Below are 21620 nucleotides of genomic sequence, written 5' to 3' on the forward strand. Positions count from 1 at the left end.
TTTGTGATTTTTGATTAGTAATCTATTCTAGTATTTATCAGTATCTCAGATTATTATTAAAATTTCAGTGTTGATAAAGTTTGATAATTTGCCATATGTTTTGTTGATTTTTTTCATGATTTTTTCTTATATATCTTCTAAACGTGAGATTTGAAATTTACCTGAACTTCATGGATATTTTTCTGCTGTATATTATTCTAAATATTTGAATTAATATATTGGTACATATAATTCTAGGCACGGCAAGAATTGGAAAGGGTTAAAAGGCGTATTGAAACTGAACTAAATGATGTGAAAGAACAATTAAATGAAAAGAAAATTGAAGTAGAAGAATTGCATCAACAGTTAGCAAGAAAGGAGGAAGAATTAAATCAGTCACTCTTGAGGTTTTAATATTTTTATATTAAAATATAAATTAATGAAAATTATTTTACATAAATTGCCTTAGTTTAATTTTCTGTTCAATTCCTGTCCCCATCTGTAAGTAAGAAACAATTACATTTTCATTTAAGAAAATCCTATATAGGTGTACACACACACACACACACACATATATATGTACAATACAAAGCCCATAATCCAGATGTCCATTATCCAGAATGATCTATAATCCGGACCTCAAGGCAGCAAAACTTTTTTTTTTTGTATGCGTTTAAAGAATGCGCATACATTTACGTGCGCTATACTTCCACAGTCATAACACCTTAGTTCTTTACTCTTATTAGGTATAGCGCATGCTTTATTTTGTGTGTTAGTACTTGAATAACCCTTATTCTTCGTATATGGAACGTGGATTTTCTCATGAATTTTAAATTTCTCTTTGAATTCAGAAATAGTTTTACACCCATACAAAATAATTTTGTTACTACTATGATCCGGTATCCCACTGATTACATAATCAAGGATCAACAGAACCATCAACAGAAACGCGAGCATGGGGGCAATTAAACATTTGGAAAGGGATTCACCATGTTTTAAGTGTCATTTAAGTCCAAACATAGTATAAATGAACCACTTTTTTTTCTATTTAGCAGGATATTACTTGCGTAATCAGAACAGCTTGGCTTAATGATTTGTTTTTCTAACCATTCCAAAATCAGTTTATCAATTTCACACTGCTGCTCTGCGAAGGGGGGGTGTGAGCCATGCGGTGCAATGAACTGGAAGTTGATCTGTCAGCACTATCGTCATCTTCAGGGCAGATGTTTTTATTTTATTTGGCTTATAATTCTTTACTAAATGTATTTCATCTCCATATACTCTGTCTTTGATATGATTTAAATCAATTTCCTGAATACACATCAAATAGTTTTCTGGTTGCAATTTTCTAATTTCGACTATGTGTATTGTATGCTTTACGCATGCGTGTGTTGAGAAAAATGTTTAATAAAGTAAACAAATAAATATTAAGCTTATTTTTGTAAAATTTGGTATCCTGTAGATCATAATTGCTCTTTATTTCATAAACTACGGTATCATATTTTTAATTATATAATTTCTGCATGCCATCTTACCAGATTTAAATTGAATGATCTATAATTCGGAAAAGCCCCTAATCCGGAATCGCCAAAGTCCCGATGAGTCCGGATTATGGACTTTGTACTGTATAATATTTTGGTAGGTAAGCACAGGAATGACAAATGAGTAGGAGGCGGCAAAATGACGACAAAGAAGGCTCTAGCTTTTAAGGTTTCGCATCTTTATTCAATTCTCATCACAGGTCATATTTCCTTTAGATGAAATTCTCCGAATTACATAATCAATAGTGATTTAAACTAAGTAAGATTAAATTTAAACCTTCTATGTCATAACTGTTCTAACAAAGGGAAGATAGATGGGAAAAGCAGCAGCAAAGATCTGGTAGCAGCAGTAGAAGAAAGCAGTCTGACGAAAAGTGGCACGAACTCTGTATTTATACTAGCTGTTATATCACATGCCAGAATGTTCTTGAAAGTACTGGTCTAGGGGAAGATCCTGAAATTGCAGAAACTTAATTATAGGTTGCGTGTTCGCACAGAGAAAATCCATCGTATTTTTCATAGTTTACATGCACACACATATATATTATGGGATTTTATATATATTTTCTCCAAGGAGGAATTTTACAGTTTCGAGGAGTGGGGATGCACTCAACCTTTTATTCAGGTGTTAGGCATTTAGTTTTAGTTTATGAATATACAAAATTACTTTTATTCATGTTTTGGCATATACCAACACTTTTTATACATTTTGTGTTTAATTTGTAAAACAAGCTAGAAAGCAATTTAAATAAATATTTATATGTATTCTTCTATATATACAGTACAACTCATGTATAACAAACCATGTTTTAACGAGAACTCTGATTTAATGAGGAAATAGGAAATACTGGTTGGGTATAATGTTAAGTCTTGGGAGCATAACTCACTTTTAACGAGCAAACCCCAGTTATTGCAAGCAATATTTTTTTTTATTCATAAAATTTCTATTAACTTTCACTTTTTCAGCTCAGCTAATTCTTTCTTGGAAAAATTCCCTTAACATTTTGAAGTCAGCCAAAAGTTAGTAATGAGTCATAATCGTGCGAACACTTGATGGTGGCCGTTTTCATCTTGTGGAGTGTACGTGTGAGGACTTCTCACTATGACCTTGAGGAGACGACAGAGGTTGTTGATTTCACATTAGTTTACTAGTTTACTCTGCGTAGAATTGGTAGGGAGGTCATTCTGTGATCTGCATTCATAAGAAGCACTCATCAAATTTTATCTTGCAGTGTTGAAAGATAAAATTTTTCCTGTTGATGGAAAAGTAAGGATTTTACAGGAGGAGGACATAAAAAATTCCAAAATCTCCTAAAATATCATTTATCTTGTACTGTTTCAATGCATTAAAGAACAAGGAAAAATTAATAACTGCATTCGATCAAAATAAGAATTACTGTAAACATTTGAAGAAATGTGCTAAAGAAGATTTGGATGAAGGTGCAACGTAGTGCAGATTTTTCTGTGAGTGATCCAATTTTTTAAGCAGAAAAATTTGCTGAACAGTTTGACTGTTCTGCATTTGCATGTTGAAATGCGTGGTTTGATTGATTCAAGGGTAAACATGAGATAACCTTTGGAAAAATTTGTGATAAAGCAGATTGCAAACATCACAGATGTCATGACATGGATGAGTAAAAAGTGGCAAGTCATCAGAGAAGGATACATAGAAGATGACATTTATAATGCCAGTGAAATGGATATCTTGAAGAAACTCTTGGTTCTAAAAACCTTCTTCACTAAGGTGTTTTTAAGCATGTAAAAGTTTCCTCTATGATAACAGCAAGAAAGCCTAGATGACACTGGACATTTTCACAGAATTATTTTCAAAATGGTAGAGGCAACTGAGGAAAGAGAAATGTAAAATTCTCCTTTTAGTTGATAATTGTAAAGTGCATCCCAAAACCACTAGACTTAAAACAAACTTTTACCACTGAATTCTAAAAGTGTTATCCAGCCTATGGACCAAGGTGTGATAAGAAGTTTTAAATTAAACTTTCGCAAGCACTTTGATGCTTCCTGGTGGAAGAGAAAAAATAGGGACAGCTTCAAATGCTAATGTAAATGTACTCAAAGAATACATTTAATGAACAATGCATGAAAAAACGTTACATTAACATGCATTACCAATTCACTTCCATAAGGCTGGATTGGACATTTCTGAAGTGGAGCAAATCACTGAGGAAGAAGTCCAACTTAAAAAAATTGGAAATGAGTAGAGAAGAATTTGAAAATTTTGTATCTGTTGAACACCAATGCTATCAGTTATTCCAAAACGGTTACTCCCCAGGATGTTATAGCTGAAATTCAAGCTGAAGCAGATGAAAAAATAATGAAAGTCACGATGATAATGATAAATTTGAAGAATTTAAGGCCAAACTGTCCCCAGCATACTTGATGGCTTTTGAGTGTGCAGAAAAGCTCCAGATTTTTTTCGAAGCCAGGAGTGCAAATGACGATGTTTTTCGGGCCATGAGTCTCCTCTGAAGAACAATAACGCAAGAAAAATAAAAGTAATATAGCAAAGCAAATTAACCATATTCTTTTGTACTGTATAGAAATACAAAAATAAATAAAGTAAGTATATAGAATATAGTGAGTATGTATGAATTTTTATGTTTTTCCCCCACGGACACTTTTTTTGCAAGCATTGGGCTATAATGAGCAAATATCACTGTCCATTTGCACTTGTTATAAGCGAGTTCAACTGTGTATATAATCAAGGGGGAGAGAAATAATCAACAAAGGGGGTTAACAATCTAACTGGAAGTACATACATCAAAATTGAAGCAAATACAAAACACTTCAATAAAATAAGATAATAAAAATAATATAACAAATCATTGAAAATTGTTTGTCTTTTTCAAGGAGCAGCTGAGGAATTTCCCAGTGGAACCAACCATGTTTCTGAATTATATCTGGATGGTTATAAATTCTTGAAATAAATCAAAAGGAAATACCAAAGATTAATTTAATTAAAATTATCTGTTAAAGTTTCGATTTTAATTTTTGTCTGTTTTAGGCATAGTGCTTGTTTTAATTTTTCCCCATTTTAAGGTATAAGCCGTTTATTTATTTATTTTTGTTTTTTCCTTAGTTGGGAAATTTTTCTGGGTAAATTATTATTAAAATCTTACTTATGATACTTTTAGTAAATTTTCTCTAAAATAAAATTATTTGTACAAAAAATTTTGACCTGAAATATATTTACTTTTGATTTACAATAAAAACCTTTTGATTTACAAAGCTTTTTTATAAGAGTTTTGCTTTTTCTTTTGTCACAATTTATTTAGTGTACTGCTTTTAATTTACACAATGGTTTTTCTGATTTCTTACTTTGAGAATTCTTTATTTTTATAGGGCTTTTCATGTCTTTTTCTAGTTCTTCTTTATAGTGGTTTACCCACCTCTCGGTAGCACTATCCGTATCCCCGGTTGTACACAGAGGCTCGGTTGATTCTGGTCGATTGTTTTAGGGTCATGCCAGAGCAGATTATATCCTGATGAGTAATTAAAAAAAATACATTATGCTTTCAACAGAATTTAATTAAATTAATTTTTATTTGGCATTTTCTTTTATTGTTTTAAAAATTTATAATCATCCAAATATAATTCAGAAATGTGGCTTTGTTGAAAGTTCTTTGGCTGCTCCTTGAAAAAGGTAAAAAGAAATAATTTTAGTAATTTGTTATATTGTTTTTATTGTGTTATTTTATTGAATTTTTAAAATTTGTATCAGTTTTTAATGTATGTAGTTCCCGTTAGACTGTTAATCCTCCCATTTTTATTTTTTCTTGATTATTTAATTAATATCTCCGCATACTGTGCAACTGTAGAATTTATAATCTTAATTTAAAAATTCCTAAACTTTTGTTTATGTAAGATTTATTATTTTGCATGCAAGATAAATTTTGTTTGCCATATAATCAAATGATAATAATATAAAGTTGCGTATAATGTTTAAGGGATAAATTTATGCAGGTAACAATAATAATAAAAAAGTGGAGCACATTAACTTAAAATATAGTTTGATAATTAATTATCTGGAAATATAAATAACACACAGATACACTTGTTTTGAAATTACACCTCTGTTCTTACCTCAGAGCTTTAGTTTCAGTTTTTAAGATTATTTTAATATCAAGGAAATGAAATGTATTAACTAAGGGAAACTAAATGGAAAATGGAGCATTCATGAATATTTGATTATTTCAGTTTTATATCTTGTAACATTTCCCCAACTAAACTGTAGTTACTTGTCAGGTGTGATGAAGAAGCTGCAGGAAAAGCACAAGCTCTGAAAAGTTTACGAGAAATAGAAAGTCAGCTTTCTGAGCTTCAAGAAGATTTAGATTCTGAACGACAGACTCGAGCGAAAGTGGAGAAACAGAAGAGAGATTTAAATGAAGTAAGTGTTTGTAAGCTGTTTTTCACAGAATAATCATTAAATTTAATTTACTAATTACAATAGGTTTAAGTAAAAATTCTTACTCAGCCTAAAAGTGACTAATTATGAAATATAAATATTTAAACACTTTTTTCCTATTTGTAGGAACTGGAGGCACTTAGAAATGAACTTCTCGATTCTGCAGAAAATACCCATGCACAGGAAGATTTGAGAACAAAGAGAGAGCAAGAATTAGCTATGCTAAAAAAGACGCTTGAAGAGGAAACTCAATCGCATGAAGCCCAGATTGCTGATTTAAGACAGAAACATAACCTTGCAATAGAAAATCTTAATGAACAACTTGATATAGTGAAGAAGGTAAAATTTTTTGTTTCTTATTTTAATAATCTTGCATGTTTTATTGTTTTGAATGGCTGTAGAAATCCTTTACAATTTTGGATAGACAAACTGTCTTGATGAATGGGGTTGATATTATGCAACTAAATTTCATTTCCCTAAATTGTTTAAATAAGAGGCGTAATACAGTATATTTATGTAGCTTGTTTCTGTACTCTAGCACATAGCTAAGCACTGTGTGTATTGCTATAAAAGTTCTTTTCTGTTCTGATAAAGGTATTTTGCTAGGAAAATTTTTGTCATGCAGTCAAACTTCGGTTCTTTAAAATTCATCATTTAGAATGAATGCTATTATAGAAATTTATCACTTGAAAACTAAATTTATCTGAGAAGTAAAATTAAAATTTCTGTTGAACAATAAGTAACTTTTTTTCTGTTATTTTCTTTAAATCAGAATAGATTTGAATAAAATCACTCTTCATACTTAAAAATTACTCAAATCAAGCTCTAAAGCCAAAAACTCCGAGGCTCCCCCCTTTTTTTAATTGTAAAAAGCTTCTGAAACGTGCATTCAGTTTTGAAAATTCTATAATAAATTATTAACTTAAAATTTTATGGGAAAATTTGTGGCTGCTTGAATATTTGTGATAAGATCCTTTTTTGCTCTTTGTTGAACTATTCAGTTTAAACTATTCAATTATAAATTCATTTCTTGTGAGAAGGGGGGATTTCAGCCTATCTTGTCTCCTCAAAATTCATGAATTATTTAACCTACACAGGTAAATTCTGGCTAAAATGTAGATTGTTTTTGACTGTTATTTAAAATGATCAGCTCTTTTTGCTTTATTATTTTTATTCCTGATTTACATTACATATATTTTAAAATTTGTTATGATCTGCTAAATATAAATTCAGCATCTAATTTATAAGTGTTTGTCTTATAAACTTCAAATAATAGTGAATTAGCCCAATAGCCTGATTTTGTTTTTCTTTATGGGGGGGGGGGAAGATAGCATTTGTTTACCCTTATTCCTCACGTTATTTAATGTACATATGTGATATGTGTTGTATAGAATAATATAAAACAATTATTTTTAGAGGAAAACCTTATTTTGCATTCTAAGAGAATGTTGATTATATGTATAATTAATTGTAGTGACATAATTCATGTAAATGTACCATTAAAGTATTGAATTTTAAAACTTCATGTATTTTTTAAATTGATTTAATATTTAATAAATAGTGTATAATTATGTGAATATTTTCAGGCTAAAGGATCACTTGAGAAAGCTAAAGCCCATCTGGAAGCAGAAAAGGCAGAGCTAACAAATGAAGTGAATGCTTTGTCAGCTGCTAGACAAGATTCTGAAAGAAAGAGGAAGCAGTTAGAATTGCAATTACAAGAATTGGGAGCAAAATTATCGGATGCTGAAAAAAGCAGAGCCGATAATATTGAAAAAGTCCAAAAACTTCAGGTATTTGTTCTTGTCATCTTTGAGACAAAAATAGATTTTTGCAATAACATTAACACAGAAGTGAAGAATTTTTAATTTTATTGCTCTGATAATAATAATTTAAGGATACAAGATTTGGTATAAAATTTGTGATGCATTTTGAAAACCATTTCTTGTAACAAATATTTATATTTTACTCATTGTTAAAATGAATTTAAAGGTGTGGCATGTTATATTAAATTCAGTCCATAAACTTTACTTTTTTTATCCACCTGTCGGGAATATATTTATTATATGCCTATAAGACAACTGAATTTTCAAACAACTGAAAGTGTGGTGATTTTAAATCTAAAGCCCTCTTTTGTTCAGTTAATTTGTAATATATGTTTTAATTGTAGAAATTGGTTGGATTGTGTGTTAACAACTTTGAATAAAATATGAAAATCAGTAAAAAAAAAAAAAAAAAAAAAAAAAAGGCAAAACTGTACCTTTTAAGTAATAAAATTTTTGTTAACATTTCATAAGCATGAGTTCAAGTGCATAGCTATTGCTATACTTAATTCACAAATAAAATTGCTATACTTAATTCACAAATAAAATTGCTATACATAATTCGCAAATAAACGTAATTAATGATTTTAATTGTTTGTGGTTATTAATGATGCTTTTAAACTAATTATGTTTCTTTTGTGTTTTAGACTGAATTGGATTCAGTTTCAGCTCAATTAGAAGAGCTTGACACAAAAGCAACTGCTGCTACAAAGCAAGCTGCAGTTTTAGAAGGTCAGTTAGCAGAGGCACAAGATCTTCTTCAAGAAGAAACACGACAAAAGCTTGCACTAAATTCTCGTTTGAGGCAGCTTGAAAATGAGAAGGAGAACCTCCAAGAACAGCTCGATGAGGAAGAAGAAGCTAAGAAGAATTTAGAAAAACAAGTATCCCTCCTTAATGTGCAGGTAAGAAAAGTTGTCTACTTCAACCGTAAAATGTGATATTTTTTATTACTAAATCTTTAAAATTTTCAACTTCTTCTTTAAGCTGAAATCTGTGTACATTGAATCATTCATAAATTAGAAAATACTGTTTTCAGCAGCAGAATAGTATTTTTTTATACAGAATTTTTTCATTGATTACATTTTGGTTTTTTAAAAGACCATTTACTTGTTTTATTAATTATCATTTAATTTGCCATCCTTATCATTAAAGTGATTATCTGGGTGCTGTATTATCAGGCCTGAATTCAAATTCCTGAAAAAGCATGCAGTTTATAGTACAGTACAAAGTCCATAATTTGAACGTCCATTATTCGGAATGGTCTATAATCCGGACTTCAAAGCCACAAACTTTTTTTTTTGTATGCTTTATGCATGCTCGTTTAATGTATAACGGCCGTTTTGCCTGGATAAAATTATCATTACTGATTTTAAAGCATTTCAGTTAATGTTGCAGATTGCGCTGTTCCTTAATCTTGTAATTGGATCCGGCTTATTATTTTTTATAAACTGTTAGAGCAATTTTATAAAAATTAAGCTTGAACTTTCGATTAAGCCAAAAAGAGTTTCCAATTCTGGAGCTGCCAAAGGATCTACAAAGCGAAAGCATGTTTCGATGTCCATCAAACAAAAAGTGGAATTGCTGCAAAAAATGAATAAAGCATATTCGTCTCAAAATTATGCGAGGAGTATGACATTGGAAAGCCAACTGTATATGACATAAGCAAAAAGAAAAAGGAACTTTTTGAATTTTTTGTGGATTCCAACACCCCACTTGCAATGAATAACAGAAAAAGGGTTCGTTATGCTAAAATTGAACAGGAAACTTTGTAACTGAACAAGAAATTGTCTGTTTATAGAATTAAAGAGAAAGTATTAGCACAAAAAACGAAGCAACTTAAACAACTTACATTGAAAGAAATGTTTAATGAAGTAAACAAATAAATATTAAGCTTTTTTTCGTAAATTTTGATACTCTTTATATCATAATTGCTCTTTATTTCATAAATTACAGTTTCATATTTTTAATTGTATAATTTCTGCATGCCATTTTACCAGATTTAAATTGATGATCTATAATCCGGAAAAACCCCTAATCCGGAATCGCTGAAGTCCCGAAGAGTCCATCTTACGGACTTTGAACTGAAGTTATCTCCTTGTTGTGTACATAATGTTGCCTCTCTGGTGCACCCTGGGCAACAATCTGAGTGGTGAGATGGATAAATGACCATGGGATAGATAAATGGGATTGACCATTCCATATAAACGCTTAATTAGTAAATGTTAGGCTGTTGGATTAAAAAAAAAAATCATTCACTTTTCAATAAAGTATTTCATTTGCTTTGTGGCGTTAATGAAAAGTAATTTCTTAAGCAATATAAAGAAAATAAATGTTAAGATCAAAGGAATCTGAGAAATATACGTTAAATATTTTTGTTGAGTTATGTATAATATAGAAAATAAATCACTGTGACTTAAATGAAATTTTTTTTTCTGCAATTTAATTGTATCAATATTACTTGATATCAAAATCTTGGTATGAAGTAATCTCAGAGCTGATCAAACACTAAAAATATCGCGTTATTGTCTCAGTATTGTTTTTGGCATCTGCGAGAAATTGTAATTTTGCTGCAACTATTCAAACAAACATAGTAACAAAATTTTTAGATGATAAATGTTTGCATTAAATCATTGCATTAAAAAACATTGTTTTAATTTTCAGAAAATTATTTCATTTGTTTGTGGATTCAACAAAAATTATTTTCAGTACTCTTCTGTTATTGGGACTGAGTTCAGAAATGTATACATGCACGCATGGATGGATATAGCATGCATGCATATACAGGGTGTTTATAAATGAATGCAGCGGTTTTAAAAATTAATAATTAAATCGATGTATTATTTCATATGGGCAAACCTTACAGCATAATCAGTGGCAACTGACCAAGTTTTTGATGCATTAATCACAAGTGTGCTTGCTTGGTTACATGACACACATGTACACGGTAATCAGATTCTTTCTCTACGCAGTGTAGCATGTCTGCCGTGATAGTCTGCATTGCGTGCTTTATCTGACCACAAACTTCTTCAAGGGACACAGCCATTGGCGCTTTATAAACCTGGTCTTTAACAAACGCCCAAAAAAGGAATCACATGGGGGTAAATCCGGTAAACAGGGTGGCCAGTAGAGAAGGTTGTTGTCTGCTGTTGCAGCACGTCCAGTCCAGCATTGGTGGGAAACATGTTTAAGATGGTTTCAAACATTTTTGTGAAAATGGGATAGAGCTCTGTCCATTTGCAAAATCCAGTCATTGTAATTGGTGTTCAGCAAGGATCAACAACCAGGTTTCTAACATCTCTTGAGTTGCCGATCACAGTTTCTTGTTCGAAGAAAAATGGGTTGTTCACATTCTCTCATGACACCGCGCAAAAACATGCATATTCTCTCAGGACACCGCGCAAAAACATGCACATTCTCTCAGGACACCGCGCAAAAACATGCATGAATCTCATGCTACGTTTAAACCACACATCTGGACACCTCAAAACAGTACACACAGAAAGCCATTTCTGATTGGTGCACCATTTTGGAAACTGACGCTGTGGCTGCACAGTGTTAAACGTAGAAAATGCCGTGGTTCGCAAAGCAAATATTTATTACCGAGATATGCAGAGATACACATAGTTACATGCAAGCAGAAATAAGTACGTACAAACACTAGCTACAAGCACAGATAAGTAAGTACAAGCAGGGATAAGCGGTTACAGAGGTCATATATATAACTTCATAACAGATCATGGTTTAACAAATCAAAAACAAGACACAATAAATAACCAATCAAAAGTAACATACAGAAGGAGATTAAGTTTCAGAATAACTCGGACCTGGCTGAAAGCTAATGAATGTATCGGACTTGACAGAAAGCTATACTTCCTTTTAACCAGTAAGAATGCGATTACAAATATCTCAACAATCCCCCTTAATCGCACATTATACAAAACATAAAAGAATTACACAATTTTTAAACAGCTCAATGATAACAGTTCATAGAATTTTGTTTTGGACAAAGCCTTAGTTAACATATCTGCAATTTGTAAACCTGATTGTACATATTCAATTCTAATATTATTTTCCTTAACAGTCTTACGAGTGAACTTTAATTTTATATCTATATGTTTCAACCTACCCGAAAAGTTTTCATTAACAATACTTTTGATACATGACTGGTTATCCTCAAAAATATAAACATTTTTAACACTGAAAATTTCATTTACTACATTTTTTATCCATAAAACATCTTGAATACCTTTACATAGAGCAATTATTTCAACTTCTGTTGATGAAAGTGCAATACACTTTTGCTTGTTACAGCACCACATAATAGGACAGTTTGAAAACATTATAAAGTAACCAGTAATTAATTTCCTATCTTGAGTATCTTCTCCCCCCCCCCCAATCTGCATCTACATACAAACACAAGTTTGCCCTTTCCAAATCACCCTTTTTGTATATCAATTTTAAATTTAAGGTGTTTTTCAAGTACCTAAGAATTCTTTTTAGAGCACACCAGGCAACATCAGTAGGATGCTCCTGCAGTTGGCTCAAGCAATTTACTGCAAAAATAATATCTGGCCATGTGATATATGCTAAGTAAAGTAAAGATCCAATTAATTCTTTGTATGGGCCATGAAATGCATTTCCTTTCTGAAAATCAGCTGCTGTAGATTTTAGTTCAATGGGAGTTTGGGCTGTTTTACAATCAGACATTTTAAATTTATCAAGTAATTTTTCAATATATGGTTTCAAATACGTTAACCAGTAAGAATGCGATTACAAATATCTCAACACACAGTTAAGCATGACAAGCAAACAACAGGTAGAACATGAGAAACGGGGACAGTTGCCAATGCTTACGGTTTAGGTTTTACACAAGTAAGGTTATTATTAATTTTTAAAACTGCACCATTCATTTATAAACACCTTGTATATACATACACACATTTTTCAATCTAATGCCAATAACAGAAGTACCTTATTTTCATATGAGATTTATATTTCTAAGTAAATAAAGGAAATTAAAATTTAAGGAATCTGAGTAATGTATCATAGTATGGAACAAAGATCTATCCATAAGTGGTATTATGAAATCTGTAATGTGTTACATCAGCAGCCATCGTGTTTATTTATTGTGAAATTGTCCCATAAAATTTACTAAAATCCTTGAAAATGCACATTGTATTTACAAAGTAATGCAAATTGTTTGAAATTAGTTATGAAATTACCATGTCTTGAATAAAAATGTTATGCTTAGATTTTAATCTGCACTATGCATACATGCTATACACAGATTTTTGGGGAACAGATTAGTGATGATCTTTATTTCTGTATTTGGTAAAGCAGATGTATGAATTTGAGCTTGAAGCCTCATGTTTGTCCAGAATAGTTTGGTGTTGACTTTTCAAAACACAGGAAATACGAGGGCCATCCAGGAAGTAGATTACGTTTCCGTCTGTGTCCGCTAGGGGCGGGGCTAGCGCAGCCATCTTGGGGTCAGAGCGTTGCGCAGCTCAGTCTGCATCTAGCCGTGCTAGTGAGAGGTTCGTGCTGTGCTCCGTTCAGATACTGTGACGGTTTGAAATGTCTGCGTTAATTGAAAATCCCGCGAGCTGCGAGGTGCGCTCAGTAATAAGGTTTCTGACTGCAAAAAACTGTAAACCGATAGAAATCTATCGGCAGCTTCGTGAAGTGTATGGGGACAACATTATCACTGAAGGTGGAGTGCGTCAGTGGGTCATAAGATTTCAAAATGGCCGAACCAATGTTCACGACGAAGATCGAAGTGGGAGACCCAGCATAGTGACCGCCGAACTTCTCGAAAAAGTCGATGCTAAAGTCCGTGAAAATCGAAATTTCACAATAACGGAACTTTCTTTGAGTTTTCCACAAATTTTGCGAAGTTTGTTGCACGAAATCATCAGCGAAAAGCTTGGTTACCACAAGTTTTGTGCAAGATGGAAGGCAAGAAGAGGTAACGAAGTGGTTGAAGGCGCAGGCGGCCGAATTTTTCGACAAAGGAATTTCCAAGCTCGTACATCGCTACGATAAATGCCTTAATTTGTATGGTGACTATGTAGAAAAGTAGTATTTGAGTGTGGCTTTCATCTGTATATAATAAAATTTGTTTCCTATACTTTGTTTATTTTTTTATTCCAAAACGTAATCTACTTTTTCTGGATAGCCCTCGTATATTGAGTTAATAATAATGCCAGATCGTAGTTTAGCGATTTATTTTATCTATTGGGGCAGCATAAACTTTAACTGAGACAGTGCGATGTAATTCAGGGATAAAAATAGTTTGTAAAGATTAATGGGAAAAGGGACATATTTATCTTCAATACAGCTGTTTTTAGCTTTTGAAAGTATGTAGCTGATTGTATATTCATCTCATCTTTTAATTCTTCCCTTAGGCTGTTTCTTACTGCTTTCTTACCTGAAATTAAAACTGAAAAGATTCGTTCAAAGTGTTAGGACTTACGTAACATCACAAGAAGTGTTAAAAATAATTATATTTAATCATCTATAGCACCATTTCAAATCTTGGCAAATTCTCAGGGATTATTTCCTGCATTAACAAAGAAATACATAAAATGTATCATGCAAGCTGCTAAGAAATACGATTCATCGATTCATTTTTAAAAAGTAGTAAACGTATATTGTATCATAAAATGAGTTCCTTAAACGGTCAAGTGAAATGAATCTCTTACTTCAGAGATCTGCCATTGAATATGCCATTATGAAATGTAAATTCCTTACTAATTGCTAAATTTCTTAATGTTATCATTATTATTTTAGTTGCAAGAACTAAAGAAACGAGCAGATGAGGATGCTCAGCAGGTTGCCAACCTTGAAGAAGTTCGTAAAAAACAGACAAAAGATATTGAAATGCTGCAGAGGCAAATAGAAGAACTTCAGACTGCGAATGACAAATTATCCAAATCAAAAAAGAAGCTTCAATCTGAGGTGAGATAATTTTACATGTATATAAGTTAACTAGCATTTCAACTGTATTTTCATATGAAGTTATGCAGTTTTTGTTTATATTCACTACAAATATATTCAATTTACAATTTTACTTCTAATAATTTATAGGTAGAAGACCTAAACATGGAACTTGAAAATCAGAGGACTAAAGTTTCTGAACTAGAGAAAAAGCAACGAAAATTTGACCAGTTGCTTGCCGAAGAAAAAGCTGTATCTGAGAGAATTGCTCAAGAAAGAGATAATGCTGAAAGAGAATCTAGAGAAAAAGAGACTAAAATCCTATCTTTAACCCGGGCATATGAAGATAGCCAAGATAAAATGGAAGAACTTGAAAGGAGTAGAAAGCAGTTGCAATTAGAACTGGAAGAACTTGTCAGTAGTCAAGGAACTGCTGATAAAAATGTAAGTTTTAAGATTAATTAAAAATTTTAATTTGACTGTGTTTTTTTTTTAATGAGAAGATATGAAGAAATGATAAACTGAAGAAAAAAATTTGTTTCATAATAAATCAAAGCTTGCAAAATATTCTAATTAAGTAAAAATCTATCTATATTAAAAAAAGTATTAATTTAAATTGTTAGGTTTCAATTTTGTATCTTGCTGTAGTTGAATTTTTGCTCAGATCTTTGCAGATAAACTTATGAAATTGTAATGAAGAATGTATAATTAACTACAATCTGAAGAATGTCTTTATTTGCCTGCTGAGTTTGTTCCAATTGTAAATCATTACTGATATTTCAAGGAGCTTGTAACTAGATTTGGAAAAACTGAAGACAGCTCAGTTTAAGAATCGAGCTATCAGACACAATAGGTTATCTTTAATTATTTATCATAGCCCATCAATGAATCGATTTGTGTGTAGTAAACCCAGCTTTAATTGAAACAGAGGAAAAAATTAACAGGAAACCATTGACTCTGATTTCAATTGTTTCGATTTTTTTTAAATGACTTTTCCTGCATTGTTTCAGTTTTAAGGATAAATATGTTTACTCTTGAAAAATAACTTGGCCAAAAAGGGACAACTGTAAATCAATCAAAGTTTTGAATTCTACATTGCCATATTCATGTTTAAGTTACCTCTGTATTTGGCATGCTATTAAACTGCTAGCAAGTTCTGATGTTGAAATTTGAATTTTTTTATTCTAGCATTTGTGTGTGTAAATTATCTGATGTTAATGCAAAGAATTACTCTCACATGTTAAATTTTCTTTCTGAAAGAGATAGAAAAATTGCTCTTTAACTTTACCCATTAAATTGTCTTGTAGAGTTTTTCAGAAATTATTTTTTCTGCAAGTATGTTGTCTTTTTGGAATCTCATCTTCTGTCGTTTAGTCTGCAGCTTGAGATGTCTTGTTACTCCTCTGCCTTGGAGAACCTTGTTTACTCCTTTTTTTGGATTTAGCTTTTACCGAATATTTCTAAGCTTGGGCCAGTTTTGGAAAATTTATATAGTATTTTTAGGTTTTAAGCTGAAAATACTATATAATTATAGATGTATAAATAATAGAAAGTTACATGTAGGGAAGTTCCCTGTATATAATATAATAACAAAGTAGTTTGTGATGTTATCTATTCCTGAGAGAAAGTTGATTGCACTGCAGTGCTTTAACATTTAAGCACCATTCCTGCTTTGTCTTCCTTTCTTATTTAGACCATGATACCCAGTTTCACCAGTATGCTTGCAGCCAAGAGATCTGTGCATCATTTGATAGAAGAGGTAGTTTTTTAAATTGTGTATCACTGGTGACTGAAGCAGTCCAAATAAAAAATATACTGTTGGCCTTTGGTGACCGGCATCATCTGAATGGAATGTATAGTGCTGGTTACCAATGACTGATATTTCAGTTACATGTTAAATCACAACTTGATGTACTGGGAAAAAAGTGTAGAAAATTTCACATTTAATGTTTTAAAAGAAGGTAGATTATTACTTTTATGATATGCAGAAATTTCATAACTTTTCTAGTATCAAAATTAAATAGTATGGGAAATACAATAATTGAAAAATAAATGAGTTTTGGAAATATTAAAAAAAAAAAAAAAAAAAAAAAAAAAAAAAACAATAAATTGCATTAGAAGCTCAAAAGGAATCTCATTTGAAAGTTTATTTAATGATTCATTCAGTGAGGCAAATTATTAAATTCTGGATGTCTTGTTCAATAATTAAGCAAGGGTATTTGTTGAAAATAATGTATGTAAATTGGAGGAGGGATTTAAGTCATATTTAGAAAAAATCAAACTGTGATGTATTTTGATCTTCCATGGAGAATTGTGTGGGAAATCTCATAACTCTGCCTTTTTTAATCCTTTCAATATGTGATACTCACCCATGCAGACAAACTCTTTTCTTTTATTAATTTAGCTTTCTTCTGTTATTATAGGGAGTATATGCATATGATTTTATTATTATTATGTATCTAATTTTGTCTCCTTACCCGCATTCAGCAGACACAATTTATGATAGCTATGGGGAGATGTTTAGGTTTCAAAGTACATGCTGAGAGGAGGGGGGGAATTATAGCATCTGGAATGAAATGCATCTATTTGAACTTCTTGCAATACTGTCTTTCCAAAGTATAGGTGAACATCAGCATCTGCATGCATGCTTCAGATTCATGTAACCAAATAGAATGATCCATGTAAAATCTGGTTCTCAAGTTATGAGTCACCTCTCAGATGCTTGCTTTTCTTGCTTACGCTCCTTTTTAGTGGGTATTAATATAATGAGAGGGATCAGAGCCACCCAAAGTCTGAGTTTGATTTACTTCTTTTTGAACCCTTTCACAAATGTGTTAAGAAGAGGTTATTTTCATTACTATTTTCTATTAAAACAATGTTTGCATTGTAGAGTTCAAGTACTGCATTTTATCATTGCCATTTCAATCCTAATACAATCCAAGATAGATATCCTGATTTCTCAATCTGTGAAGGTAAAAATTTACTAAATTGAATTTTGTATCTTCTTTAGATGCTTGGCGGCAATGCTTTTACAAGTTTTCTATGCACTCAATTTTTTTTTTTAGTTTGGGGGCGTAAAAAGCAAGTGTTCATTAATCAAGATGATGGTAAAAATAATCTGTATAAAATCACATCATCTTAAAAGCAGATTCTATATACTAATGTGTGAAGAATATAGGAAACTACTATAAGACACTTTTGGTGCACATTGAAGTAAGATGGTTGTCTCAATATCCTTGTACTTTTTTACTATCAGTGTAATAAGTAGATCTCTCATGTACTTATTTTAACATATTTGAATAGCCTAACCCAGTGTTTTTTAAAACTGTGTTTCACAGAATCATGGGATTCCACGCAGATCACTCAGGTACTGCACAATATTTGTGTTCCCCCCTCATAAAATTTAATAAAATAACCCAAAAATATATAAATAATGATCAATGCCTGTACTAAATTTAAAAAAAAAAAAAAAAAAAAAAAAAAAAAATAGAATAAGAACTAACCTTCTCTTCCATTTACTGATCTAAATAATCAAGGCAAATGTGACAGTCTGACATTGTGAGCTATGATGGTGCCATTGAGACAGTTTTTGGTGTTCTTCTGCAGCCGCACTGGGCAATCACCCAGAATTCCACTGATGGTGATTCCTTGCTTCATTTCTTTATTGATTGCTACACATGATGCAACCCCAGTTTTTCTCTAACTGAATGTGAATAATTACTTAAGTAATGTAACCTATCGTGTGAGTAGCCAGGAAAATAATCACTCGTCAATGTGCATCTTATAAACTGATTCTGAAAGCTTTTTTACTTTAATTTTTTGCCTATTTATAAACTTCATTGATTATTAATAGCATCACATCACTCATACGTACTCTTCTGTAAGATTAGAAATAAGAAGCATGATTTCCGGGTGACCACAATGTAAATTAAAAGGAAATTCAACCAGTATAATAGACAAACATTTATTTCTCCGTGATTATACACACAGGTACCATGGGTTAACTGCATTGATATGTGTACTGATGGAGCAAAGGCCATGAGTAGCATAGTTTATGGTGCTATACAGTTTAATAAAATATTGCAAAAACTTGTCCTGGTAAACATTACATGATTTATAGGCAGACACTTGCTGCAAAAAAATTATCCTCTAGTTATAAGATTGCTCTTGATGAGGTCTTTAAAGTTATTAACTTCATGAAATCTTGGCTACTAAATAATCATTCATTCAAAATACTGTGTGAGGACATGGGAAATGTACATGCATTTTTTTAAGAACACAGTTTCAAGTTGAGAGGTTGATTATTTGATAGATTGGCTGCTTAAAATTGGCTATTTAAGCAACATTTTTACAAAAACCAATGAACATATCGTTAGCCGTTTGACTGTTATGCGGCGCAAAAGAGCTGCGTTTTATTTCTTTCGAAAACTGCGATGCAGCGCTTCTGCACTGCGAGGTTCAGTGTGTCTTTGTTGCTCGGTAGGTGTGAACGTAGTCTGACCTTGCGCGTACTTTGTAACACAAGTGCATTATAAAATAACTAACTGCGTCACGGTTTTCGAGACAAATGAACGCAGCACTTTTGTGCGGCGTAGCAGTCAAATGATTAAAATTAAAAGGGTTAACTTGTGGGCAACTAATAAATGCTGCTCATTAAAAAATTCTTGCTTTCAAGATAAAGGTAGAATTTTAGACATTTTATGTGTGTTCTAATGACTTTGATCACTTCCAACCATAAAAGGCTTTTCAGAAGAGGAAATGATTGAAATAGGGAAGGCATTTATTGAAGAAATTATTCAGCACTTGAAAGATTTGAGTGAAACTTTTTTTAATTAGTATTTTTCAAGTGAGCAACATATTAAATATCAAAATGAATTTGTGGATTAAAAGCCCATTTACCTTCAGCTATATCAGAAGAAGAATACGAAACTTTTATTTAGATGACATCTAGTTCGTCATTGCAAAAAAGAAAAATTAAATGAATGCTGGTAGTGGAATTCTGGTGCAATTTTAAATGTGAATATCCTAAATTGTCAAGAAGCCATGTTGGCACTTACATAAGATATAGATCTTGCACAAAACATAGCACTTTCATAAAATGTCTGAGCTGTATTTGTCAACAAAAAATAAGTACTACTACAGACCTAATGCTGAACATGCCATGAGAATTCATCTTTCTCCTATAAAGCCTAATATTAAGTATGCATATCTATAATAAAAAGCAGTACTACTCATCTTATTAAAATTTAAAGTCCTATTTGAATACGTAAGTTTAAGAACTTTTGAAACTGCTTTTTGAAGCAAATAAATATTTGAAAAGGTTCTCATTTTTATTGCAAGTAACCCAATTACAGAATGTTGCATTAAAACCATAGTATAGAAGCAAACTAGGGTTTCCATGATAAAAAGTAGATATTAAAACGGTTCCTATTATCAAAAAGATTAAAAAACAGTGGCCTAACCTAATCTAACCTGCTCATATAATACAATTCATAAATACCGATTTATAAGACAAGGATGGGTCAGTGAGCTCCACAAGTAAAAAATTTTAGAACCCTGCTGTGCTAAAATGTCAAAGTCCTATACTTTCATGCACCTAGAAGGGAGATGAGTATACTCTGCATTACTTTATTACTAAAGTAATGTAATGTATAGTGTACTTTATTATTATTTTACTTAAAGTTGATTATAGTTTTTTCTGCGCTATTTATCAACTGAAACTGGATTATATTTATGTACGTCTCATATTATACCTTATGTAAATACACTACTAGTAAGTCTGGATATGTTCTGTCTGCAAATGTATGTGGGCATTACTGCATGTATATGCTCTATTAGTTTTCCCTCCCCCTGCACTGCATTTGTATCATTATAAATTTTTTGCATTTTTATTAATTTTGAATATTTTTTGTATTTTGGGAAAGGTTCACGAATTAGAGAAGGCCAAGAGAGCTCTAGAAAGTCAGCTTGCTGATCAGAAGGATCAGTTTGAATTACTGGAGGATGAGATGCAGTTGACAGAAGATGCAAAATTGAGACTTGAAGTAAATATGCAAGCTATGAAGGCCCAGTTTGAGAGAGATCTTCAAGCTAAAGATGAGCAAGCAGAAGAAAAAAGAAGAGCTTTGCTGAAGCAGGTAAGTAGATCATTGATTACTAAACAGTGTATTTAAATGTTATAAAGGGTATCATAACATTGCTATTATAATTATTTTTGCATATTAAACATGCCAGAAACTAAGTAAGATCCATTATTTTTGTGATATGTGAAAATGTATATTTTATCATAAGCTTTTCTCTAGCTTATTTTATGTTTGTTGTCTGATGTTCTGTAACATTACCAAGTATTCTTTTCTGGTACAAGCAGTACATTATATTTATTTTCCAGTAATTAAAATCTGTAGAAGTATGAAAAAAGTATTTTCGCTAATTGATTTAAAAAAGATCATCATTACTGCTATTTCAGCAGGTTTTTTTGGGGGGAGGGGTTTGTTTTTGTTTTTGAGGGGAAGCTGGAGTCACAACATAATTTCTATTAAAAGAACTTGGGAGGGGTGAGAATTATTGAAAATGTTCTATAAAAGTAGAAAATTTAGGATTATAATGGTGATATCAAACTATTTAAAGTAAGAAATATGGTAATATTTAATTTTTCACTATTTTCTCTGCTGTATTTTTAGTGTTAGAAGTTGAAAGGCCTATATTTTGGTTTAATAAAAATGTCTCTCATAAAGTCTTAAATTTCTGTTCACTCACATAAACAAACATAACCAGTAGCTGAAAATATTGTATGTAATACTTCAAATGTTTTTTATGAGATTCATGTCTGAGAAATTATTTAGTCCCCTTTAATCAGCATTTTTTCATCATCAGAATAAATGTTTATTATGAAACTAGCTAGCAACACAA

The 21620-nt window shown here is 31.5% G+C and overlaps 1 protein-coding gene across 2 annotated transcripts in view; it reads left to right on the top strand.

Moving 5' to 3' along the window:
- The window catches only part of LOC118185946 (uncharacterized), a 191198-nt gene that overhangs the window by 136128 nt on the left and 33450 nt on the right, over positions 1-21620 (top strand). For both annotated transcript variants that reach the window (XM_085825795.1, XM_085825796.1), the window contains 8 exons: positions 238-386; positions 5784-5928; positions 6073-6285; positions 7533-7739; positions 8417-8674; positions 14565-14732; positions 14862-15155; positions 20636-20848. In XM_085825795.1, the coding sequence (XP_085681921.1) occupies positions 238-386; positions 5784-5928; positions 6073-6285; positions 7533-7739; positions 8417-8674; positions 14565-14732; positions 14862-15155; positions 20636-20848 (1647 nt within the window). The remainder of the gene's footprint in view (positions 1-237; positions 387-5783; positions 5929-6072; positions 6286-7532; positions 7740-8416; positions 8675-14564; positions 14733-14861; positions 15156-20635; positions 20849-21620) is intronic.

This window comes from Stegodyphus dumicola, chromosome 10, assembly GCF_044657685.1.
Source record: "Stegodyphus dumicola isolate Sdum_Otavi_A_Nest chromosome 10, ASM4465768v1".
NCBI lineage: Eukaryota > Metazoa > Arthropoda > Arachnida > Araneae > Eresidae > Stegodyphus > Stegodyphus dumicola.